This window comes from Carlito syrichta, unplaced genomic scaffold (assembly GCF_000164805.1).
Source record: "Carlito syrichta isolate Samal-C Ts95f unplaced genomic scaffold, Tarsius_syrichta-2.0.1 Scaffold302366, whole genome shotgun sequence".
NCBI classification, from domain to species: Eukaryota; Metazoa; Chordata; class Mammalia; order Primates; family Tarsiidae; genus Carlito; species Carlito syrichta.
This window is the reverse complement of record NW_007246462.1, coordinates 352527-380029: the sequence shown is the minus strand read 5'-3', so window position 1 is coordinate 380029 and position 27503 is coordinate 352527. Positions and strand designations below refer to the sequence as shown.

The 27503-nt window shown below is 36.7% G+C and overlaps 1 protein-coding gene across 5 annotated transcripts in view; it reads right to left on the bottom strand.

The window, feature by feature from the left end:
• TJP1 (tight junction protein 1) overlaps positions 1–27503 on the bottom strand; it is a 257949-nt gene that overhangs the window by 30972 nt on the left and 199474 nt on the right. For all 5 annotated transcript variants that reach the window (XM_021711558.1, XM_021711561.1, XM_021711562.1 and 2 more), the window contains 7 exons: positions 12440–12579; positions 11696–11801; positions 6558–6708; positions 4110–4218; positions 2644–2863; positions 2114–2298; positions 1916–2011 (listed from right to left, as the gene is read on the bottom strand). In XM_021711558.1, the coding sequence (XP_021567233.1) occupies positions 1916–2011; positions 2114–2298; positions 2644–2863; positions 4110–4218; positions 6558–6708; positions 11696–11801; positions 12440–12579 (1007 nt within the window). The remainder of the gene's footprint in view (positions 1–1915; positions 2012–2113; positions 2299–2643; positions 2864–4109; positions 4219–6557; positions 6709–11695; positions 11802–12439; positions 12580–27503) is intronic.

The following is a 27503-nucleotide window of genomic DNA, read 5'->3' as shown; positions in this document are numbered from 1 at the left end:
ACCAATCTGTTAAACATAGTGAGAAGCCATCTCTATACAAAATTAAAAAAAATTAGCCAGGTGAGATGGCACACATCTGTAATCCCAGCTAATCAGGAAGCTAAGGCAGGAGGATCGTTAGAGTCCAGGAGGTCAAGGCTGTAGTGAGCCATGATTGTGCCACTATATTCCAACCTGGGCAACGGAGCGAGACATAGTCTCTAAAAATTAAAAATAAAAACATTATAGTAAAAATGTGTTAATTAGGGTCTCAGATACTGCCATTATGTACAACAAAATTCCATGGCACAACTCTGGAAGCAGTAACAATTCATCATCAATATGGGAAAATAGGATTTAAGTTTTTCGGGAAATAAGGCAGAGCATAAGCAAGCAAACAAAATATGGACAGATTTCTATAACATAGAAACAGGTAACAGGTAAACTACAAATTTGAAACAAACTACATTAAAAAAAAGTTCATCAAATTAAAAATGTTTACAGGATAGATAATAAAATAAAAATGTGTCATTACCTATTAAGAAGAAAAACAAGATATGCAAATAGTACAAATAAACCTTGGTCAAAGTATGCTTAAAAGGGCTGAAGAAAATACAGTGGGGTAAAATTTAGGATGGTGGTAATGTATGTCAAAATTAACGTTCTAACTTTTCCAAATACAGAATATTTTTATAATTAGAAAAACACTTAAGAAATAAAACAATGGCTGGGCTCGGTGGCTCAGCTTGTAATCCCGCGCCTTTGGGAGGCTGAGGTGAGTGGATTGCCTGGCCCGTGGGTTCGAGACCTGCCTGGGCAGTGAGACCTCATCTCTACAATAAATCAAAAAATCAGCCGGGCGTAGTAGCGCATGCCTGTAATTCCGGCTACTTGGAAGGCTGAGGCGGAAGGATCGCCGGAGCCCAGCAGGTTGAGGCTGTGGTGGCCGGAAGCGGACACTGCACTCCAGTCTGGGCGACAGAGTGAGACTCCAACTCAAAAAAAAAAAAAAGAAATAAAACAATGGATCTGTAAGCAAAATCTATTTGGCATATAAAATACTGTAGCCTCAGTATTTACATTTTATACTACCTTATACCAAGGTCTACAGTGATAACAATTGAAAGCATTAGCCAATGCTTATCATCCTTTTTACCTATTTCCATATTTGTTAGTTTAATGATGAAAAGCACTGGATTGGAGCCAGAAAGAATGTGGTCAAAGTCCAGTCTTTTTACTCACCACTGAGTGTCTACAGAAAAGTTTAATGAGGTCGTTGATCCCAATTGTAACCACCCCAAGGCTCAGAGTGTGCGAGTATAAAGTGGATATTATAATTCTTACCTCAAGGTAGTAGTGAGAATTAAACAAGACTGTGTGCTAAGCAGTTTTCACAGGAGGCCAAGAGTTTCATAAATGGTGATTCTTATTAAAATGAACTGGTGGAATTGGCTGGGCTCGGTGGCTCAGCCAGTAATCCCAGCATTTAGGGAGGTCGAGACAAGTGGACTGCCTCAGCCCGCAGACTCGAGACTAGCCTGGGCAACTTGGCGAGAACTTGTCTCCACAATAAAAAACAGAAAACAGCCAAGCCTTGTAACGTGCACTTATAGTTCCAGCTACTTGGAAGACTGAGGTGGAAGGACTGCTGGAGCCCAGCAGGTTGACGCTGGGGCGGCTGTAAGCGTGCCACTTCACTCCAGTCTGGGCGATGGAGTGAGACTCCAACTCAAAAAAAAAAAAAAGGAATTGGTGGAATAAAGACACAGTCACTTCGGTTTCCCTCTAAATTAAAAGAATGGGATAAACTGCAAATTTTTTACTTATAAAAAGTTTTGTTTTTATTAAGTGAATGGATCAGATTCATTCTTCTAGAAGAATAACTGGTAAAGAAACACTGTCAATGTCATCTTAAGTCAGTCTGCAGGTTACTTACTTGCAATCTGATAAATATCTGGTTCTTCTCTTGCCAGTTTCTCTCTGGCAACATCAGCTATTGGTCCAAAGATGGTTACAGGCCTCAGAAATCCAGCTGGAAAGAAATTTAAATGAAAAATAGCACAGCTTATACCTTTTCTTTCTTAAACATATTGACATTAGAGGGCATAAGGTTAGTCTGTAGAAAATAAACTACCTTCTCGAAGAACCACCCTTTCATAAGCTGGAAACTTTGTTTGAACTGGCTGAGCTGACAAATCCTCTCTGCTTTTTCGAAGATTTCTCTTGGAGCTGCGAAGACCTCTGAATCTCCAGAAGTCAGCGCGGTCTCCCCCTGCTGTTTTTGGAAGTGTGTACTGTACACTGGCTAGCTGCTCAGCTCTATACGAGAAAAGATAAAATTAAAGGCAAAATAAACAAAATGGAAAAAGGCTCACAATGAAACGACATATATTAATAATACTGAATAGACATTTACATGCAGTTTAAATCTTTTTTTTTAAAGCAGGATTTATTGAGGACAGAAAAGCTCCCACAGTGGGAGGGGACCTGAAGGGGTTGCCCCAGTTTAAATCTTAATGGTTATAATAAAGAAGCTTTATAAAACTCAGTTATAGATATATAAATACAATAATTCTTTATATCACCAAAATTTCCCAGTGGTATTGAAACAGTCTATCATCATTTACTTAACTTGTTCTATGAGATGTATTCAAGCCTTCATACCTGTTCTTATTAGGGATGATGCCTCGTTCTACCTCCTTATGATTTTTTCCAATTCGAATGGCAAGCCAAGAGCCCAGTTTTCCATTGTACAAGGTATCCACAACACGGAACACCTCTCCTTTGTTAAAGCTAAGTCCATAGGGAGATTCTTTTTCATATTCAAAATGGGTTCTAATATAGAAAGAATCTCCTACATCTGATTCTACAATGCGACGATAAACTAAAAAGAATCAAAACAAATTATCAATATTTAGTGGAATGAGAGGTTAATCTGAAGTGGACATTATGTGAAAATGCTCTTGAAAATATTAACAACAACAGTATCCAACAAATGCTAAATTCTTACTATGTAATACAGGTACTGTATTAAGTATTATATCTCATGTACCCATCACCATGACCTCAAGAAATGGAAACTCTCAGCACCTCCAATGGCAGATGAGAAAACAGCTGCAGAAATAGATCAAGTAATTGTCCAAAGCCACACACTTGTTTTGTGTTTATATCATCTAATTTAATTTATTTGTAAACATTATAGACATTCACATATTCTAAATCAGTGGTTCTCAAATCATGGCAATTTTATCCCTTGCCATTCTAGGGCACATTTGCCAATATCCGGAGACTTTTTTTTTTTTTTTTTTTTGAGTTGGAGTCTCATTCTGTCGCCCAGACTGGAATGCAGCGGCATACTCCCAGCCACCGCAGCCTCGACCTGCTGGGCTCCGGTGATTCTTCCGCCTCAGGCTTTCAAGTATCTGGAACTACAGGTGCACACTACCACGCTTGGCTAATTTTTGATTTATTGTAGAGATGAAGTCTCGCCAAGTTGCCCAGGTGGGTCTCGAACCCATGGACTCAGGCGATCCACTTGCCTCGGCCTCCCAAAGCACTGGGATTACAGGTTGAGCCACCGAGCCCGGCCTGGAGACATTTTTGATTACTGCAAGTGTGTGTACTAAGTGGGGAGGATGTATCCTGATGGCATCTTACCTGGTGGGTAGAGACTAGGAATGCTCCTAACATCCTACAATGCCCAGGACAGACCCTAAAACACAGCATTATTTGGCCTAAAATGCCAACAGCGTAGAGGCTGAAAGCCCTGTTCTAAACAAAAAGTGTATCTGAATTTATCACTGAGATAATTAGGTTTCTCTTGAATTAATGATAACAAACATCTAAGTATATTGCTTAGAAAACATCAGTACAAAAATGGAAAGCTACCAGTATATACTTCTGCATGGTTCTGACAGCTAATAAATAAGTAGAATGTTTCTATGACTTGTAAGGGTTGGATGGCATTTGGAGGAATGACTTAAAATAAATAAAATTAACTCACTCTGAAATTAACAAATTCATTCATCACTCAACTTTGAGTGATTTATCTTTTAAAAACTGAATAAATCCCTATGTAAGTCCTCAAACTCCTACAGGTTTATTTCCTCTATTTTCTGACAGTATCTCACCATCTTTCTTCTTCTGAGCCAATATGGTCACTTCTTCTCCTTTAGGGAGGTCAAGTAGGAAAAGGACGGCTTCTTCTCTTATGATGTTTGTGAAATCTACGTTGTTTACCTATAAAAATAAAATTTTGTAAATCATTCTTGGCTGTTTAAGAATATAAAAATATTTTTATATACAGGACACCAATATTCTCAGAGTCTACTTAATCTGAAAATATCATATCTTTAACAGGGAAAAATTTATTTTACTTTGGAGAAAAGAATATAGTCTAACTTAAAACAAGCAGGCACTCATTATTAATGTAAAATCTTTGGGTTTAGACATTTTAAATTATATAGTCTATGAATGTCTAATACAGTCCTATTTTGCCACTAGTCACTGAAAAAGAAACAAACAGTAAATGGCATTTTTAAAAAAAGTATGCACTTTGGGATCTCTATAACAGCATTTGTATAATGCAGACTCAGTATCTGTCAAGTTAATATTTACTTCTATCAGAAGCTTGGAAGTACCAAAATGAAACTTTTATCAAAATGCAACCAGTTATTGTGAGGAGGATTACCAGTGGGTTCTCTTTCCACCTTCTGGAAATTTTCCCAATTAAAAACAAAACACCAACATGTACTACTTACTTTTATGATACAAATAAAAATAAACTATTAAAAAATAGTTTTAAATGCATGCCTGGATTACTTCAAAATAGCATATAAGGTGAGTAAGAAAATAGGTTTAATTTTCCTGGCATAGTAAACATCATTATACATGTGTTCAAATGTTTCTGACATAACTGAATTGAGAACAATGTAAATATCATCAAAAAGAATCACAATACAATGTCAGATGGAAATCAGTAAGTTGGAGAAGATGCCTAGACTTCCTGACTTGTTTAGTTTGAAGGGAAAGGAGAATCAGATGAAAATGACCGTGGATGGCAATCTGAGGGGATGCAGGAAATTGCTTAGTGTGTGAAAAGACTGACTGTGGGCTGCTCATGTAAGCGACCAAACCTATGATGGAGACTGTATAACAAGAGGGAAGCAGAGAGTTACCGGCATCCCCTAAGTTTTAAAAGAATCAGTAAAGAAGGCAGGAAAAGAATAAAAAAGATTAGAGGAATACCAGGATGGCAGTATTATGATATTCAAGAAAGGACACACTTGAAGAGAGATTAAAGACAGTCAAAACACTGCTAAAGATAAAGAAAGCTGAGGGATGAGAATGATGCTAGTTCAATGATGGTTTGTTGAAAACTCAGATTCATCAGTGGTTAAAGCGGAAGCCAGACTGTAAAACTGTACGATCACAATGACTGAAAGGAAAACAAGGAAGAGAATCAGCCACAGTTTCAACAAGTTCAACAGCCAAAGTAGAGAAACAAGACAGTGGAAGACAGATGAACTAAGAAAGAGGGAAATAAAAAAAGGTGAACAAAGCTGCAAGATGCCAGAGTAGACACAACACTAAATCCAGGACACAGGTAATGTGAATGCAAAAGAGACCAGAAGTGAGCCAGCATGGCAAAGATACTTTGAGGTGGAGAGAGAGTTAGTGCAGCAATTCACATCTGAGAGGTGCAGTCTTCTGATTAAAATGGGACATAGTTTATCTACCAGAAATCAATGGAGATTTGGATATTTTAAAAAGAGAAGAGACAGATGAAAATAGTACTATTACTAGGCAGCTTTGCTTTATAGAAAAGTGAGAGAGAGAAAGAGAAAAAGAGAGAGAGAGAGAGAGAGAGAGAGAGAGAGAGAGAGAGACAGAGACAGAGACACAGAGAGAGACAGAGGGGAGACAGAGACAGAGACACAGAGAGAGACAGAGGGAGGGAAGAAGAAAGAAAAATCAAAAGACCCGAATGACTCCACTGATAGATGGTGTCTAACCTGAGTTTTCCAGATTTTCTCTAACTAATCCTGCCTCTTGTGGGGTATGAAGTTTCAAAGCCAGGGCAGCTTACCTATTTGCCCCTGATGTAAATTCCATCCCTCTGTGCCTGAGCCATGATTTGGGGTGAAGAAGGTCCTAGAGGCTATGTAGACTGCCTTCAAAGATGACCCCCATTAGAGGAATACATGATGCTCCTTGCCAGCAAGTTGTGACCCATGGCAGTCTTGTCAATCTGAATGTTTAACTTTACATTCACCAGGATATCAATAGGAATATAAGACTTACTTTCTTGTAGGTTCTGTGAACACTAGTGACTAATGTGAAACATCATACTATATAGTAAGTATAACACAGCAGTGAACTAGAGCAAATGTAGAAATGGGAAATGCAAAGTCCAGCCTAAGCCAGAACTAATGAATTTTTTACTTTCAAAGTCTAGTTAGCGCAAGAAACAGTACACAGATTACAATTTAATTACAGCGGTAGGTCAATTGTGTTTGATGCCTATTTCTATAGATCTGAGTACTTTGAAATCCATGTAGGTTTAAATACTGACATACCCTGAGAATTTGATCCCCTTCCTCTAAGCCTTCTTTGGCTGCAGGGCTATCTTCCAGAACGCCAGCCACAAATATTCCAACATCATTTCCACCAGCCAGCCGTAAACCCACACTATCTCCTTTTTTGAATTTTACCAATTTCATGCTGGGCCTGTTAAAGTAGATATTTCATTTGAAAAACTTAAGAGAAGCTTGAGAAGTAACAGCAAACTGCTACTATAAAAACCATATTCAAAATGAAATAAAGGAACCATCATTTCTAAAATTTCTCACACATTACTAATTTACTGAATAAAATTTAGTGATAGAATTCAAAATCAGATTCAATAACACCTTATGATTAACAAAGTAAGTTTTAGGAAATCCAAATTTAACCCCTTGCACTCACATGTCCCCTCTGAGGAGACATTGCAAATCTACCAAACCACTCAGATGTCCCCTCTTAGAGGACATAAAGAGATTGCTGGTGATTATACAGAACAAACTCATACAACTGCAAAGTTTCAAAAATGTATGTTTTCTTTAAGTATTCCATTCAAAAACAATGAAAACCTATGTTTCATGTGAAATTTGTCAAGTTTCTCATTGGTCAGTTGAGAAGTAGTTTTCAGGAATCATGAGTGTGTCCTTCCACATCATCTTCAAACAACAGACTGGATAATAAGTTACATATTATTAATGTGGGAGGATGAAAACGAGACTGCATTGTCCACTCAATAGAAAAACACCAAGTGGAAGACATCAAACAAATTACTACTGTACAACATATATCAATGAACCTGGAAGGCTTGTTGGTTACTATTTCATACATTACCACATTAGAAAAATGTAAGATATAAAATTTTTATTTTTTGGTCATAAATAAGTTCTTCAATGTCCAAAATTCCATTATAAGCCAAATATCATTACAATAAAATAATTTGTTCCAACACTGTACTATTTAATATGAAGTGATTTGTTTTTCACTATTTCACAAAAAAGTGCAGTCAAGGCCGGGCTCAGTGGTTCAGCCTGTAATCCCAGCACTTTGGGAGGCTGAGGCAAGAGGATTAGCTGGGCGTGGTAGCACACGCCTGTAGTTTCGGCTACTTGGGAGGCTGAGGTGGAAGGATAGCTGGAGCCCAGCAGGTCGAGGCTGCGGTGGCCAGGAGTGGCCACTGCACTCCAGTCTGGGCGACACAGTGAGACTCCAACTCAAAAAAACAAAAACAAAAACTGTGCAGTAAAGTTGCTGGTAGGTGATCCGCGAGATGTCTCCAAGTACAAAGGGTTAATATACAAGTTCTGTTTTATATAACTAATTTATAAAATTACTTTCTAAAATAATTTTTTTTCAACTCTCAGTCTTGGGTACATATAATGCATTTCAATGGCCAACCAAGTTCCATTTTTTTCAACTCAATTCACACCATAATCTTCTCTACTGAATAACTGAAAAGTCCCATTTTAAAAATAAAAGTAGACACTGAAGAATAAATTGACAAATTTTCCTGACATCATGGAGTGTAAATCAGGGGTTCTCTATGGCATTGTAATTGCTACACCCACAAGACAGCGATTTTAAAAATTTTGCAGTTGGATCAGAGTTGTTCATTTACTCTGTTGCCCCTTGAATTTTAACACACAAATCTTATAATCATTCAGTCTTTTTATATTAGCCCATATCCAATCTCTGCCCCTTTCCTGTTAGAGAGAGAATAAAAAAATTAATGCATGTATACCACCCCCTTCTGGTACCAGTGTAGTGCTGACACTTGTGATACTCCTAAAACAAATACTGAAGAGTGCGTTAGAAGAATGGCTAGGCAGAAACAGATCAGAACAAATCACTCTTTGTGTTTCTCTTACAGGTTTTCCTAAGTACTCCCACATTCTTTGCCAAGAAAACACACTATTTTACCTATTCTGACATGAGGTGTAGAAAAAGTCATTTTCCTCTTAATTTACTAAGCAGAAAGTAACAATAACCAATTATTGAAATAGAAAATAACTAAACAGCACAAATCAAATAAATGAGTGAGTTGAAGGAGGAGAGATTTCTAGTCCTTTTAAACTAACTAGTTAAAGACCACCTTAGCTTTTTGAACTTATAATGTATTCACCTTTGATTCAGTTTCCTGATCTGGAATTAGCATTAGCTACATACAAAAGTAAGAGCCTGTAGGTTAGATGAGGTCACTCACTGACAGGGCTGGTGGCATCTTTGATCTCTCCATTAAGCTATCAGCTTTACTATATGAATGGTCTGAGTCCCTTGGTTGTGATGGTATCCTACCTTACCAACTGAGTCAAAAGGATTCTCACAGATTCTTCTCTTAAACCAACTATACAGAAAGCTCTTTAAACATTTCCTCAAAGGACTTAAGACTCTCGTCCTTAGAAAAATCCTCTCCTGCCCTTGACCAACCTAGCAGTGTCCCTCAAAAAGTAAAACCACATGAGCGCTTTTGAAAATCTAGCTTTTAGCTGGGCTCGGTGGCTCAGCCTATAATCCCGCGTCTTTGGGAGGCTGAGGTGAGTGGATTGCCTGAGCCCACGGGTTCAAGACCCGCCTGGGCAGCGAGACTTCATCTCTACAATAAATCAAAAAATCAGCCGGTGTGGTAGTGCATGCCTGTAATTACAGCTACTTGGAAGGCTGAGGCGGAAGGATCGCCAGAGGCCAGCAGGTCGAGGCTGCGGTGGCCGGGAGTGGCCACTGCACTCCAGTCTGGGCGACAGAGTGAGACTCCAACTCAAAAAATAAAAATAAATGAAGAAAAAAGAAAATTTAGCTTTTGAAAATTACTGTTAGAGGACAGTTTTAGGTCAAATCTCACCAAGAGTGTCATGTGCCTTAGATGACTAACATTTCACACTTTGCCCCATCTGTATTATATCAAATATATATAATAGTATAGACTCACTAACTACTTCTGCCTTTAATGCATTCATTAGACTTAAATGAAAAACCAAACCTTTCCTGGCTCAGCTACTAATCCTGTCCACACCCCCAAGCCTTCTTTGGTATTTGTTCTTTAGGGCGTTCCCAAAGAAGTACATCTCTGGAATCTTATCATTCAAGTTTCCTAAACCTTCAAGACTTATAAAAGCTTTCAACTAACTCCCCCAAGAAAAGGGAAAAAAAAGGGGGGGGGACTATGCTTTCACAATTTATGAAAGTCTGAATTATCAATCACTTAATATTTAAAATGTGCTATTTAAAACTTGTATACTCTCTACCTACTTCAGAAACTGTATTTATCTGCCTAGTTGGGTCTTGAGGTAATAATTTTTTTTCTGAGTCAGGGTCTCATTCTGTCACCAAGGCTGTAGTGCAGTGGCACAATCATGGCTCACTGCAGCTGTAAACTCCTGGGTTTTCAATCCTTCTCCCTCAGTCTCTTGACTACAGGCACATGACACCACATCCAGCTAATTTTTATTTTATTTTTATTTTTTTTTGAGCTGGAGTCTCACTCTGTCGCCCAGACTGAGCGGCCACCGCAGCCTTGACCTGCTGGGCTCCGGCGATCCTTCCGCCTCAACCTTCCGATTAGCCGGAATTATAGGCATGCGCTACTACGTCCGGCTGATTTTTTGATTTATTGTAGAGATGAGGTCTCACTGCCCAGGCGGGTCTCGAACCCACAGGCTCAGGCAATCCACTCACCTCAGCCTCCCAAAGGTGCGGGATTACAGACTGAGCCACAGAGCCTGATTTTTAAATTATTTTATAGAGGCGAGGTCTCGCAATGTTGCCCAGACTGGTCTTGAAATCTTGGACTCAAGTAGTCCTCCTGCCTAGGCCTCTTAAACTGCTGGGATTACAGGTGTGAATCACCATGCCCGGCCCCAATTTTCTTTAGCAGAGAAAATAAATAAGAGTGGGAAGTTCTAAATCTAATGCACTTGAGGAAATTAGTCAATTTTCAATTACTCACGTCATGTCCCTTTTACCAGAGGCAACAAAAAAACTAATTTGCTAATCATGATGGTTTGAAACTTATTTACAAAACCATAATTCTTCTAAGGATAAAACATAACAGTAGGCCAGGTGAGGTGGCTCACACCTGTAATCCCCCACTTTGGGAGGTCAAAGTGGGGGGAGGATCACTAGATGCCAGGAGTTTAAAACCAGCCTAGGCAACACAGTGAGACCCCATTCTACAAAAACATCATAACATTAGCCAGGCATGGCGGTACATGCCTGTGTCTGAGCTACTGAGGCAGAAGGATGACCTGAGCCCAGAAGGTTGAGGCTTTGGTGAGCTGTGATTGTGCCACTGCACACCAGCCAAAAAACATTTAACTCCTGGCTCAAAAAAAAAAAAAAGAGGAACAAAAGGCATAAGACACAAAAACTTAGTTTTGAGTTGCAAATTAATCTAGAACAGGTTCTTTTTTTTTGAGTTAGAGTCTCACTCTGTCGCCCAGACTGGAGTGTAGTGGCCGCTCCCAGCCATCGCAGCCTCGACCTGCTGGGCTCTGGGGATCCTTCCGCCTCAGCCTTCCAAGTAGCTGGAACTACAGGTGCGCGCTACCACGCCCGGCTCGTTTTTGACTTATTGTAGAGATGAGGTCTTGTCAAGTTGCCCAGGAGGGTCTCGAACCATGGGCTCAGGCCATCCACTCACCTCAGCCTCCCAAAGTTGCGGGATTACAGGCTGAGCCACCGAGCCCGGCTTGGAACAGGTTCTTAACCACAGGTGATTTTTGTCCCCAGAGAACATTTGGCAATGTCTAAAGATAGTTCTGGTTGTCCCAACTGGGGACACATGGAATAGAGGTGCTAATGGCATCTAGTGGCCAGAGAAGCTGCTAAACATGTGACAATGCATAGGACAGTCTCCCACAATGAACAGTTATCTAACCCAAAGCGTCAATAGTGCTCAAATTGAGAAACACTATGGAAACTCTGATGTCTAAATAGAACACTTTTTATTTTTAAAATTCCTAACCTAAAAACTAGGTAGATAGTGGTGAGAGAACATCTAAGAAATTGGTTTTACTCTAATCACTGTCCGACACTATTACATAAGTAGGAGACTGTTAAATTAAAAAAGAATCTAATCATAGTATTAAGTAGTATGCACTACTTTTAAAAGTATAAGTTCTCACTCTAAATAATAATTAATTATGGACAAAAATCACATTACCGAAGAATCCCATCTTCATGAGTTGAATTAGGTAGGACACCATCAGATGGACTGACAGGTAAATCCACATCTGGTTGCCCAACTTGAGCATACACAGGCTTTGGTTCTAAGAGGAAAAAAAAAATAAACTGTGCAGGACTCACTTTATAAAAAGATGGAATAATAACATAAGAAACCAGGAGCATATATACCATATGTATTAGAGTACATTTTACAGTAAGAAATTCTAAAGTTTTAGTAACAAGTATGTATGTTGCAAGGTAACCCGTGTTTTTCATAGCTCTGTCAGAATTTGAAAAATCTATTCTCTAGGGAAGAACAACAGAAGGATACAAGAGGAGATCATCTATACATTTCTCTGTCATTCTTATATCTGGTCTTCATATACAGCTTTAAAGGTAAACAATGCTTATGAACACATTCTCATTAAGTAAATAACTTTTGTTTTTAAATTTTTGAAGCCAATCAAATGTTTCTCTTGAATGTGTAGTGTTGGAGAACAAACTTATAATTCAAGTAGCTGTCAACCATGAATGCTTTCTATCTAGAAAATAAAGAAAAAAATTCATGAAAGGTTACAAATCCATGCCAACTTGCCATCCATAAGGAAAATGCTGGAAGTCATATGCTGAAAAATTCACATAGATGAGACTAAATTACACCTTTAAAACCTTCTGTAAATCTCAGCAATGATTTTAGTCTGACTGCTAATGTTTTTTGAATTCAGCATTCTGTTACGCTTACCTGGAAGGGCAGGTGCTTGTTTCTCATTTCTTTCGACTGTAACTTCTTCTACTGTTTTATGTGTGTGATCATCTGCATGCTTTACAGGAGTTGAGACAGCTCCAGGTTTAGAAATTCTCTCTTCCTCTCTGCTCCGGAGACTGCATTATTAAAATTAAAAATCAAGAGCATAAGAGTAACTCTGAAAATCATCTGTAAGACAACAGTATAAGAATAGGCGAGATAACTTCAAAAACCAACAAGTGACTAGCACTAACAGTTATCAATATATTATAAAATCCCAGCAATTAAAACTAGAGTAGCATTGCCACAGGGAGGAAAAACAGATAATGTAATAAAATTGAAAATGAAGAAACATATCCACAGTAGCAAAGTCTACCATAGAAGTGGCATTCCAAAATTGTTAGAAAAGAACATATTATTTATTTAATAAATTGTGTTTATTTATTTAATAAATTTGTGGACAGCTGTCCACAAAAAAATTAGATCCCTATGCATGTCAACGACAAACATACATGGATTTTGGATACAATAAAGTCCTAAAATTATTTTTTTATTTTTATATCATTAACAGGTAAAGTAATGTCTTTTAAACAAGACTCAGTGCACAGAAGCCATAGTATACCAACAAAAGTGATCACATAAAAATAAGGTTAAAACACATAAATAATATTTGGGAAAAATATATAATATTGGGTTGAACCAAATGAAATGAAGTTTTTTAGTTTTAACAGCTCAATGTTAGCAATTTCATCATGTTTGACCAAACATAAATAGTAAGAGTTCAGTATTAAGACTATATGTTGACCTAAACAACATATATAAGAATTTGATATTTAGAAAAATAAAGAATTATAAAACAGTTAGACAAGTCAAAAGAAAAATGAACAAATACTAGGAAAAACAATACCAAAAAGGATGCACAGACAGACAACAAATATGGAAACACATTCAATCTTACTAGTAACTAGGGAAATGCAACTTAAAATAATTAGAAATTGCCAGGTGCTGTAATCCCAGCACTTGGGAAGTCAACGTGGGAAGAATGCTTGAGTCCAGCAGTTTGAGACCAGACTGGACAACAGAGTGAGCCTCATCTCTCCAAAAATAAAAAATAAAAAATTAGCAGGGTGTGGTGACACATGCCTGTAGTACAGTTACTCAGGAGGCTAAGGCAAAAGATCAGCTGAGCACAGGAGGTCAAGGCTGTGGCGACCTGTGGTTGTATCACTGTACTCCAGCCTGGGCAACAGAGTGAGATCCCAACTTCAAAAAAGAAGAATTTAAAAAAAAAGAAATAATCTTATCACCCATGAGAAATTCCACATGACAACATCAAAAAAAAAAATAGACACTCATCTAATGATGGTAAAATAAGTGCAAAACTAACTATCTGAGGGCAAAATGAGAAGTTATCAAATCAAAAAATATAAATGTCATACTCTAATTCCACTTCTACATTTATCCTAGAGAAATACTAACATATGTGCTAAAAAAATTTCTAATAATATTCATTCTGTTATCAATTTTAAAGGCAAGCAAAACAATAAAGGTAAATGTTCATTATTTCCTCAAGAAAACAGAAAAGTTGAACCAAGACAATGCTAAATAAAGCTGATAAATATATCATGAATAAAAAGATAAATCAAGATGTATAATTTTACAAAGTATCACGTATACATAGTTTTACAGTTGCATTCTCTCAACCTTGAAAAAACAAACTTTGTTTCTTCAATTATCCTAGACTACAGAAAAATATGAAAAGCTCTAATTCAAGTTTAAAAACTTTATCATTTCCAAACACACACAGTAATACAGAGAAACGAATCATATCCCCATGCACCTGTCTTCAGCAATTATCAATATTCTGGATCAGCAATCCAATCTGAGGCTAGTGGAAACCTAACACCCACACCTTCAGGAGGACAGTACAAAGAGAGAGAAAAATAGATATTTTCCACTAGGAATAAAGGAAAAAATTATAAATAAAATACTACCTAAGGGAAGATAACCGTGTATTAGAAGACTATCATAAGGATTATTTCAAGAGTCTTGCGTTAGCTAGTTCATGACTAAGAATTTATCAACATAATTAATTCATTATTAAATACAAATACTATAAAAATTGATGCTAGTATCAAATAGGCATAAGACAACTCAGCAGTCATTCCTAATAAAAATCATAAATAAAACAAATAAACAGGCAATATAATTAATTATGAAAGAGACTATTTTCTTTTTTTTTGAGTTGGAGTCTCACTCTGTTGCCCAGGTTGGAGTGCAGTGGCCGCTCCCGGCCACCGCAGCCTCGACCTGCTGGGCTCCGGCGATCCTTCCGCCTCAGCCTTCTGAGTAGCCGGAATTACAGGCGCACGCTACCACGCCCGGCTACTTTTTTGATTTATTGTAGAGATGAGGTCTCGCCTGCCCAGGCGGGTCTCGAACCCATAGGCTCAGGCAATCCACTCACCTCAGCCTCCCAAAGGCGCGGGATTACAGGCTGAGCCACCGACCCCGGCTTGGAGACTATTTTCTAAAACTAAGGGCAAACATTCTACTCAATAGTGAAATGCTAAACGTACTTACACCACATCTTAATTAACATGGCAGTGACATCTGCTAATGCTGTTATTCGCCCCAATAAGACTCAGGTAATATAATCATGAGATAAAGGGTTCAAAATGTTGGGAAAAAAAAATTTAATGAATATTAAAGACTACTAAAAAATTACATGAATTAAGAAAATCTTAATTACATTTTAAAAAATCAACATTTTTTTCAATATCATCAACCACATGGAAATAAAAAGGGAAAAACATTTGAAAATTCTAAAACCTATTTAGACTGAGGGAGACCTTTGCAAGCAAAATAAAAATTCAGAAGCCATAAAGATAAAAATATTTGCCTATATTACAAATTTTTACTTGCATAAGAAAATGTTATAAAGACCTATATTTGCAGTAGATTTGCCAAAAGTGATAAACTGATTTAAAAAAAAAAAAAAAGAAAAGCAACCCAACAGAAAAATAAGCAAGAGAAATGAATCAGGCACTCTACTGAAAATAAATCCAGTGGTCAATAATCTTATAAAAAGATGTTCTGCTCTACCAGTAGTTAGGAAAATGTCAATTTAAAATAAGAAGTTACAATTTTGCAACCATCAGAATGGTAAACATGAGATTCTGAGACCTAAGTGTAGCTTCACACATTACTTTTGGAAAGCAATGTGGCACACCCACTAACATTTTTATTAACACACTCATTGACCACTTTCCTAATAAAAAATGCTAGCAAAGTATGTGAAATCAGGTACAAAGATGTTTACTGCACTGTTATTTGCACAGTTATCAAAAAAATAAACTGGAAGGATGTCTACCTTGTATTGTTCGACTGATATAATCTGAGTAATAATTGTAGGGCCTGATCTTTTTTAATTATTAAAAAAATTCCATTCAGTGGCGACTGGCTTTGTGAGGCTGCCTTGTGGCTTTCTGGTGACTGGATGTGTTTGCCAATTCGCAGTATCTTTGTATTTTCCAACAGGTCAAAATGCAGATCTTCCTGAAAACCCTGACAGGCAAGATCAACACCCTAGAGGTTAAGTTAAGCCCAGTGATACCAGTGAGAATGTGAAGGCCAAGATCCAGAACAAAGAAGGTATCCCTTCTGACCAGCAGAGGTTCATCTTTGCAGGCAAGCAGCTGGAAGATGGCCACACTCTTTCTGATTACAACATTCAGAAACAGCTAACCCTGCACCTGGTCCTCCATCTGAGGGGTGGCTGTTAATTCTTCAGTCTTGTATTCACAGTGCTCAAAAATGGCACTACTCTGCAGTACAGCCATTTGTCCCAATTTTAAGTTTAGAAATGACCTGTTTCAGTAATAGCTGAAACTGTTCAAAATGTTAATGTTGCATGTAAAAAAAAAAAAAAAAAATCCAAATTCTATCTACAATGCCAGTGTCTGCACAAATACCGGGAAGGGCTTAATTCAAGAGGAGTGGGAACTGGGGGAAAGGGGAGTTGGTGGATTTGATCTATTTTACTTGTTTTAATAAGCATACATTGTTTTTATAATTGAAAACAAAAACTACGAAATTACAATGCAATAGAACTGTATGTACAGACATGAAAATAACTCCAAAACAAAATATGAAGATGAACAAATTACAGAATACATATGGCGTGATACCACAAAGGTATTTTTAAAGTTCTCTCTATGTATCTTCACAAACAGATGTGTCTGCACATGCCCACATGTAAAAAAGATCTAAGCAGATATAACCAATCAAGTATCAGTGGTTCACCTTGGAGGGAGAAGCAGTCAAAACAGCTGAGAAGAATATTAGGTTTATTTATACTATTTCAATTTTAACACGAATATATTTATATATTATTTATAAAGATAGAAAAAAGATTTAACATTAAAATAAAGTCTAACTTTAAATAAAAATTTTGCTTTTATTGATGCATATTAGTAGGAGTCTTGTATCAGGAAAAAGTTTCTTCCCATGCTTTCATCCTAAAGGGGTAAAACATAAGCATTTTTCTTAGTTTTTATTTTTATATTTGTTTAACCATTCTGTGTGGGTGTGTTCTACTTCTAAATTATATATACTTAATGAGCTGCATGTAAGCCAAACAGTCGTTTAGCGAGAGAGAGAAACCATCTCATAGCTCAAAACAGGATGAGCTACTTTTAAATTATAAAAGGTCAAAAATTTTAGCTATTACCTATGTAATAGCTAAGAAAAAGTGCAATCAAGCTCCATCCCAAATTGTGCTATGCCCCTCAGATTATAAAGGGCAGTGCAAAATAGTACATTATCCCTGCATTATTTGCATTAAAAATACAAATAATATGTTAAGAATATAAAATTATTTTTAATTAGATGAAAGAACTACATAATTTTAACAGTTCTATATATTTCAGTTGCCCTATAACATGTAGAATTTAAACTACTTGCTTTAAAAAAGATTGCAAACAATTCCAATTAATTTTCCTCTTTCTTGTAAATGAATAAACTTCTGAGATTTAAAATGTGACTGACAAAACTATCTTGCTATTTAACTTACAATCAAATATAATATCATCAACTCAATGTTCTCCCTTAATTAACCAAGATTGTCATGTGTTGTACAATGTGGGCTCTTGCTCTGCATATCACAAAAACCTCCTTGATTTTTTTTATCTTTGACTAATTTCTATACTCCATCACCTACTACCTTTTTGTACTGTAATATGATTATGTGCTGTGATATAATTATAATTATTATCATCTTTAGAAAACAGTATTTCATATAGATGGAGCTCACATCATTCTATTAAATTTTCCCACAGTTAGTTTTTGGAAAATTAATTTTTTTAAAGCATTTCCATTACCTACCAAAAGATGGAAGCATTATTCAATAAACCATGATGATCTAGAACAGTGCTATTTAACAGAATTATAAAGTGAACTGCTTATGCAATTTAAAATTTTTTGGAATTCATGTTAAATATAATGAGATGAAATCAACTTACACATTTTAGTTAACTCAGTAAATCTAACATATTATTTCATGACATAAATTATTAATGAGAGGTTTTACATGTTACTTTGTGGACTCAGTCTTCAAGATCCAATATGTATTTCATAATGGCTGAGGCGGAAGGATCACCGGAGCCCAGCAGGTCGAGGCTGCGGTGGCTGGGAGCGGCCACTGCACACTGCACTCCAGTCTGGGTGACAGAGTGAGATGCCAACTCAAAAAAAAAAAATACATTTCAATTTAGACTGGCCACATTTCAAATGACCAACAGCCACATGTGGCTAGTAGCTATGTTATTAGGCAATGCAGACCTAGAGTTAACAGTATTTTTAAAAATTCAACTTTTTCAAACATTAAAATGTTTTATTATGAGCAAAAGTAGAACACTAAGTCAAGGCAAAAACTGAATTTACACACGACATTAGTCTACAATTGGAAAAAACTGTTGAGGCTATAATAATGAAAATACATTTGCCCAAACCTTCCTTACTTACATAATTCTATCCTGATGGCTCTCAAGTAATACTTAAACTTAAAAAAGTTTTTTTTTGCTATTATTAGGAGAGCTGATTTTATGCGAAAATCACCTATGTTCTAAGTTATATTTTTATCTACATATTCTGGCTCCTAGTAGCCTATAAGAAAACTGGGCATTTTTAAGGTACCACAAGGCCTACTTAAAGGCATTTCTGCTTTCCCCAACAAAGAAGGCAGGTTGTGTTTTTTTGAATTTTTAACTTGTATCAATCTAATGGTAATGACCCATTTATCTAGAGGCTCTGGGCTGGTTAAAAGCTCTGCAGAAGACAGTTGTTAGACAAAGAAGGAGTAACAGGCTCCCCACCCATCCCCAGGATGAGTCCCAGCCGCCTTGCAAAGGGCAGGATATTAGCAGTCTAGGGAGCTGGGAAGGTGTCTCATCAGAGAATTTGCACTACAAAACCATCTGAGAGTGTCTCTGGCGCAAGATGCTGGCCTTGAGTACTTTTGCACTGCAGGAATGTGCTAAAGGGACTCACCCTTCTTCCTACTCCTACACTAAATGGCCTCAAACAGCTGTGATTTTACACCTGAAGATTTTCACCTAAAACAACCAGGTACTCCTTGCGATCTGATGATGTGTGTGTTAATCTGCTTCCCTGTTCACACAGTTCACCGAGTAAAACTTAAAGAAGGCTTTGTTTACAGTGAGCCTGTTTATGTGAACTATAAAGATTCTCTTCCGAGATTCCTTTTCATTCCTTTGGCCCTCTATTTCAGCACCGGGGGTAGTCATTACTCCTTTTATCTGTGATTCTTATAGTCATTAGTGTTCTCTTTACTTCCTACTCGCCAATCCCTCATTAATCTAACTCTCCTTTACGTTTAATTTCTTTACATGGAACTTTCTCTTCATGGAAACTGTACTTTTCGTCTTCTGATTAGACCCTGACTGGTAAGATATGCCAGGCCACCCATGCGTGATGTTTTCCCTCATACTTCTAGCACTACAAACATCTGGTTGTGCCTTATTTAAGAAATAACTTTAATATAGAAAATAAACAGAGGTGGGATATTCACGACAGTAAAATATCCTTTTATAAAAAGCCAATTCCCTGTTACAAAGTAAATTACCCTACAAAAACGGGTTTATACAAACTTTTCAGAAGTTCATTTATTGCACTAAGGTAGGAAAGAGCAATGTATTTTATGATGAAAACAAGTGAGGTACTAATTCCTTTAACGATATTGGATTATCTCAGTTACAATTAACAATAAAAATATGCTAAGAATCTAAGTTAACCTCATAATGCAAATTTGTTCTTTAAATGTAAATCTATTTTCTAGATACTTATGTGCATGTGTATGCTTTTGAAAAAAAATCTGAGTATATTTCATTCTGAAATGGTTCGGTCAATAGTCTAGATACGTGCTTATGCAGCTTATTTTGTACAGAGCTTCTCACCTTACATGATCATTTACTGTAACTAACCCACCCCATCTGAATTAGAAGGAAAACAGATCTACACATGAGTCTGACTTAGAACACAGATGATTTTCATATAAAGTCAGCTTTCCTTATAACAGCAAAATAGTATAATTTTTGTGAAAATGGACAATTTTTAATAAGAAATGATTGAGGAAAGACTGAGGAGAACTTTTTTCTCACTTAAAGAACAAACAATGTTATCAGGTCTTTGTTGGTGATATGACTATTCTGTACTTTGATTAGTTTTTAGAATAAATTAGTCCTTTGACCATGTGGTATATTTGGTGGATTTAATAGCTGAAAACCAGTCAGAAAAATCTTATTAAGATTCTCTCAAAAGCAATAGACAATTGGCCTACATTTCTAAAATTCAGAAATAGGATTTTTCATATATTTACTATTTTTACACATATAAACAACTGGACCAATCTTTTAAAATTTCGTATTTTATTTTTATATTGTACTTGTAGAAGAAAATCCTCAGTTGATGGAGTAAACACAACTTGTACTTTTAACTTTAAAATAGTAGATACGAGGTATAATATTTAAGCCTCTCTAGTAGATCCATGATTTCTTCTTAGGGATCAAAATCTATCAGCAATCACCGAACAAACACATCATTACTACACTTGGGTTAACCAGAGAAATGTACAGAACTCATCGATATTACACTCACTTTGAAATGTTAGATAAAGCATTTTAGAAAAAGAAAAAAAATAAAAGCATTGTGGCTGGGCACAGGATCATGCTTATAATCCCAGCACTTTGGGAGGTGGAAGCAAGAGAATGGCCTGAGACTAGGGGTTCGAGATTGACCTGGGCGATTTGGTGAGACCTTGTCTCTACAATAAATTTTTAAAAATTAGCCGGATGTGGTGGCGTGTACCTGTGGTTCCAGCTACTTGAAAGACTGAGGCAGAAGGATTGCCTGAACCCAGGAGGTTAAGGCTGTGGTGGCCATAAGAATGTGCCACTGCACTCCAGCATGGGTGATAGAGAGACTGATTCACCAAACAATCCAAAAATAAGAACTTCCATGTTTTCCCTAACCAAACAATTTCTTCAAAACAAAAAAACCTCTTCTTGAAACTCCAAATCACCTTCTCCTTTGCTCTTGTGACATAGCCACATGGGCCATTTGCTGTTCTTCTAGCAGGTTGAGAGTGCTTCTATCTCAGGACAGCACATGTTATGTATTATGACAGAATTCTATTTATTTGGTTGGCTCTTTCGTACCCATTTCAAGATGATGTAAACTCAGAGAAGTCTTCTTCCTTGAGCATGATATCTAATATTGTCCCCTCCCATTTCTCTATCATACCACTCTGACATTCTTTATGGATTTAACACCAACAGAAATGAATTTTTCATACTTTCACATTTATTTATCTACTTTCTTCATTTGGATATAAGTTCTATGATCTGCCTACATTGTTCAGGGCATTTATAGTCATGCATTGGTAACACATACATCAAATCAGTAAATATTTGGCAGAAAAGAACCAGCAGAATAATACCCAAACTACTGGTAAAGTCTTTCAGTCTTCACTACAGAATGAACTTCACTATCATCTGTTGATCACTCAAAACCAACTGTAATAGTCAAGTTGTAAGGCATGGGAGCCATGGAAAGAAGTCATCAATTAGCTGTTTAACTTCACTGAGATCCCTAATGAATCATATCCTTCTACTTGGCACCCTTTTTATCTTTCACAGATGAAGGGGGAAAAAAAAAAAAGCCACAGGTAAAACCACAGGTAAAGGGCTTCATAGTGTATCTAAAAAAGAAAATGTAGTATCTACACCATGTTTCAACATTATATGTAATTCTTGTGTAGAATAAGGCATCTAACAAATTGGAGGTATGAAATCTGTTTTAGAGAACTAAAACCAATGATCAGTAAATAAGATCTGAAATTCACCAGTCAAAAGATGGTCACTCCTCCACGTTTAAGAGTAAAAAGAAATGTTCAACTGACATATTGTGATGTTCCAACAGTAGTTTTTAGCCCATCGGCAGAGTTATTCAGGTTGAACATCTCTTACCTGAAATGCCTGGGAGGACTTCGAAGCATTCTGGATTCCAGATTTTGAAATATGTGCATTATACTGATTACCAGTTGAGCATCCCTAATCTGAAAATCCAAAACACGTTTTCCTTGAGCATCATGTCAGCACTCAAAAAGTTTCAGATTCTGGAGTATTTCAGACTTTGAATTTTCAGATTAGGGATTATCAACCTGTAAATATGTTCCAGAGAAAACTAAGCAATATCTGACAGAAATTATATATAGTAAAATGAAAGAATATTTATAACTCTCTAATATCAAAGAAAACAATTATGAAGGTGACAGGAGAAGGTGTGCAAATTAAAAAACTCTGTCTCTGATTTACAAGCCAAGATGTCTCTAAGACGTTTAAGCAAATACAGGCATGTGCTGCATAATGAATCTTGATCAATGCACTGTGGTTCAACAAGAGTATAATACCGTACTTCACTGTACCTTTTCTTTTTAGATACACAAATTATAACTATTGTGCTACAGTGACCTATAGTATTCAGTACAGTAACATGCTAAACAGGTTTATAGCATAGGAGCAACAGGCAATACCATATAACCTAGGTGTGTAGTAGGCTGATAATCTAGGTTTGTCTAAATACACCCTACGATGTTCACAAAAGAAAGAAATTGCCTAGCAGCCCATTTCTTAGAAGGCATCCCCATCGTTAAGTGATGCCTAACTGCACATTATATGCTCTACATGTATATTTATTAAAACTTGAGGGGTTGGGTGCAATGGCTCACACCTGTAATCCCAATCCTTTAGGAGGCTGAGGTGGGAGGACAGCTTGAGCCTAGGCATTTGAGACTGGCCTGGGCAACTCAGCAAGACCTTGTCTCTAAAAAAAATAAATAAAATAAATAATAATAATAATAAAACTTAAAAAAGAACTTGGAACCCTTAGGAAACTGAAAATATGGGTGGACTGTATGTACAGGTTTTGATTCCAAGCATATGACCTTAACATGGCTCAACACTTGAATTTAAGCAAAACATTTCTGATTCATAAAACTCAATTTTACTATTCTATATTTGCTATATCATATGGCATATGAATGCTGAAACCACTAAACACAGAATTTAGTGGAGGCATCTCTTTCAGGAGGAACAATAACTAAAGAGAGTATTTACAATTGTGACAAAGATTCAACTGTGTTTTTTGAGTTGGAGTACAGTGGCATGCTCACAGCCACCCCAGTGTCGACCAGCTGGGTTCATGCAATCCTTCTGTCTCAGCTTTCCAAGAAGCCAGAACTACAGGTATGCGTAACCACACCTGGCTAATTTTTTATTTATTGTAGAGATGAGGTCTCACCAAGTTGCACAAGCTGTTCTCGAACCTGTGGTCTTAGGCAATCACCTCACCTGGGCCTTCCAAAGTGCTGGGACTACAGGCTTGGGCCACCGTGCCCGGCCAACATTCAACATTTTAAAACATTGCTTTTAAGATCTTCAGAAGCAACCACCTTCATAAAACAGATGTGCTAGATACAAATTGGACAGTTTTTCTATTTGTTAAAACATATATCCTACAAACTTTAGACAATAGTTTAGGCCCTAGGTGAATCTGCCAGATTTATGGAATGGTGTTAACAGTGGGTGTTAAGTGATACAAAATGTAAATCCTGACAATCCAAATTTCCCACAATTCAACTTTAACCTGTTAGTCTGCATTTTTTACTGTAATAAAATTTTTTCAATATTATACCTGCTTATGGAATTACTCATAGTCACTTTTACAAAAATTTATAGGACAGAACAAAAAAGGTAAATGCACATTGTTACCCTATGGGGAAATTTCATAAAATGGGTATACTAAAATAACTGCAAATGCTAGGAAGAGTATAATATAACCAAGCAGAAGCATAGGATATACACCCTACAAATTAAGTACTCCCTAGGTATGCAAGGACTACAGTAAAATCAGTGAAATCATCTTTTCAGTAACAAGTACTCAGTAATCACCAAGAAGCAGTGCCACCATCAACTGTGGACTCAATTCTCAGATCCTACAACTCAAATCCTGGTCTAGAGTGGGCTCTGAAACTACTGAATAAAATACAAGACAAAGCAAACAAGTCCAGCAACATGCATCAAGGTATAGAAAAGTCACTGTAATCATAACTGACTCCCTTGGCCATATATAGTCTCTGATATAATTCCTCAGTTATGCTATTGTAGGATGAGTTAGTTTTCTTTTTTTTTTTTTATTGAGTAAGAGTCTCACTCTGTCACACAGGTTGGAGTGCAGTGGCATGCTGCTCATGGCCACCGCTGCCTCAACCTGTTGGGTTCAGGCGATCCTTCTGCCTCAGTCTTCCCAGTAGCTGGAACTACAGGCGTGTGCTGTCACGCCTGGCTGATTTTATTTATTGTAGAGACAAGGTCTCACCAAGTTGCCCAGGCTGGTCTCGAACTCCTGAGCTCAGGTAATCCTCTCACCTCCGCCTCCCAAAGTGCTGGGATTACAGGCTTGAGCCACTGTGCCTGGCTTGATGAGTTTTCAATAAAACTTTATTTACAAAACCAGGCAGGAGGCTGCATTTAGCCTACAGGTGATAGAGTTTGCCAACCCAGTTCTAGACAATAGTTATGGTAACTTTGATCATCTAAGTATAATGAAGAACTTGTGTTTTTTCTCAAAATTATCTTTATATGTTTGCTCTCTAAGAAAACAATATCACACAGAGGAACATAAGTAGGTCATGACAACAATGAATTCTATTTGTAGAATTTTGTTTTTTGAAGGTTAAGCAGCAATTAGGATATTTTCTTCCTTTCTCTATACCAGTAAGGTCAAAGATTTGAGTCAAAAGGCCAAGAGTTTTAATCCTGGCCCCAATCCCATGTCAACAATGTTACCCTGGACTTTATCACAACCTCTCAATTTTAATTACAGAATGAGGAAATCTTCTTAGAAATGGTTAAATACAAGTAGAGTGAAAGCACATTCAGAAATTCTAAATCATGATATTATTACTACTACCGTTGATGATCACCATAAAAATGATAGCAGTGAACTTTTGTGTCAGGTATTGTAATAACTAATTTAAACCTTACAATAACTTTGCAATGTAGACCTGTCTACTTTACTGCAGATAGGGATGCTGAAACACAAAAAGGTTTCAAGGTTACATACGTAACCAATGGCAGGGTGGGACTTGAATTCAGGATGTCTGACTCAAAAGCCAAAAGAAATCACTATATTCTGTTGTCTCTATCAAAGTGAAGATGAAAATATCATTATTATTTTTGTATATTATTATATAAATATACAAAAAAATTCAGAAATCTAAAAGGACAGGCTTTACCAAGATGACCTTCTTTTTACATTCAGGTAAAACTTTCTCACAGAGACCATGTTAGTTTTATAACACTTCTTTAAACAATATAATTTAAATAAAATTTGTAAAATAAAAACATTTATAAATAAAACTTAGATAACAAAAATAAAAGACTATATTAAGGTCTCACAATGTTTTTTAATACTAGCATTTAACTCTTATAATGTATCTAAACTGTCTCTCAAAATGCAGTATTAAATGCTATATTAAAATTCCACAGTTATCTGGATTTTAGGATTAACTGTAGGGGGAAATGAAACCTTTAGCAACTGGTATTATTTTAATATCTTGTCTCCAGGCAGGTTACTAAACTTTTCAGAAATTAGATTCTCACCATAAAAATTTGGAAAGAATTTGAGAATTTTTGTTCTTCTTTAGTTGAAGAACTATCTTTTCTTTTACTTGCTATACTTTCTAACCAGTAGTTCCCACATCTGGTAGTGTACAGAATAGGATACCAGGAACTTTAAATATGAAGCACAGTTGATCCTTGAACAACATGAGTTTGAGCTGTGCTGGTCCACTTAAAAACAGATATTCTTCTGCCTCTGTCATCCATGACACAACAAAACTAATTGCTCCTCTTTTTTTTCCCTCCTCAGCCTACTCAGCACGGACAATGAGGATGAAGATCTTTACGAGTGATCCACTTCCACTTAATAGTAAATATATTTTTTCTTCCTTCTGATTTTCTTCATAACATTTTCTTTTCTCTTGCTTACTTTGGGAAAACAGTACATAATACATCTAACACACAAACTATGTGTTGACTGTGTATGTTATTAGTAAGGCTTCCAGTCAACAGTAGGCTATTAGTAAAGTACTGGGGCATGTAAAAAAAAATCATATGCGAATTTTTGACTGTGTGTGTGCACGTGTGCGTGCACTCTGGGGGAGCGGGGGTGTCTGCAAACCTAACATCTGTGTCATTTAAGGGTCAAATACGTTCCCCGCCTCCATCTCAGATGAACTGAGAGCAGGCCCAAGAACGTATTTTTAAAAGCTTCCATATAACTGGTGCTACCTATGACATATTTAAGGTTGCTAGAAGAAGTAAAACATCCCCATATATTACGAAGATAGTAATTTTTTGGGGGGGAGCCTCTTTACCTTTTTAGTTAAGGTTACAGATGCCAAGTGTTGAGGATGTCTAAATGAAAAGTAGGTATTAAAAATAACTTTCAGTCGGGCTCGGTGGCTCAGCCTGTAATCCCGTGCCTTTGGGAGGCTGAGGTGAGTGGATTGTCTGAGCCCGCGGATTCGAGACCCGCCTGGGCAGCGAGACCTCATCTCTACAGTAAATAAAAAAATCAGCTGGGCATGGTAGCGCATGCCTGTAATTCCGGCTATGCGGACGGCTGAGGTGGAAGGATCACCGGAGCCAGCAGGTAGAGGCTGCAGTGGCCGACAGCGGCCACTGCACTCCAGTCTGGGTGACAGAATTAGACTCCAACTCAAAAAAACAAAACAAAACAAAAAAAAACTTTCTAAGATTTCTAGCATTTGCTTACAATCAAAATAAATGGCCAAAATTTTGAGGTATTAATATTTTATTTAAAGGAAAATAATGTACAAATCACTTGATATAAGCATGGTTTCTAGTTGAGAAAGACATGTTAAAATTATAGCTGTGCCCATGAATCATCAAAGATGTTAGTTATGTTTCTGTGTATATGTTGGGGCAGCAGTCCTTGTCCTGACAATATCTATGCTGTGTCACGGAGATTTTTAGAACTAGTAAATTAATCTGTAGCAGTTAAAATTAACCATCAGTTACAAGATAATAAGTAAATTTTGCCATGTGACAATATTTCTTTAAAAAATAATTACAACCTTAAAATAAAGACTATACTTGATATAATTTATAAATTTAAGTTTGAAATTTAGAAATAATATACTTCATAAATATGTAAAAACTCCAAAAGGCACAGTAATAGCAACCATAGCATAGTTTTGATAAGTTATCCTCCTCTCTTACTAGTTTCCATTTTAGAAGAAATTCAAACAAATACCTTTGTGAATATAGTTTTAACAACTGTGTCACTATAGTTTTTGACAAACTTTTGAAAAAGCTCTCTCCTGGTGAGGTTACTCCTCCTCTCTCCTACTGCCTCTTTACCTTTCAAAAGGAATGTGCTCCCTATGGTCCAGTTC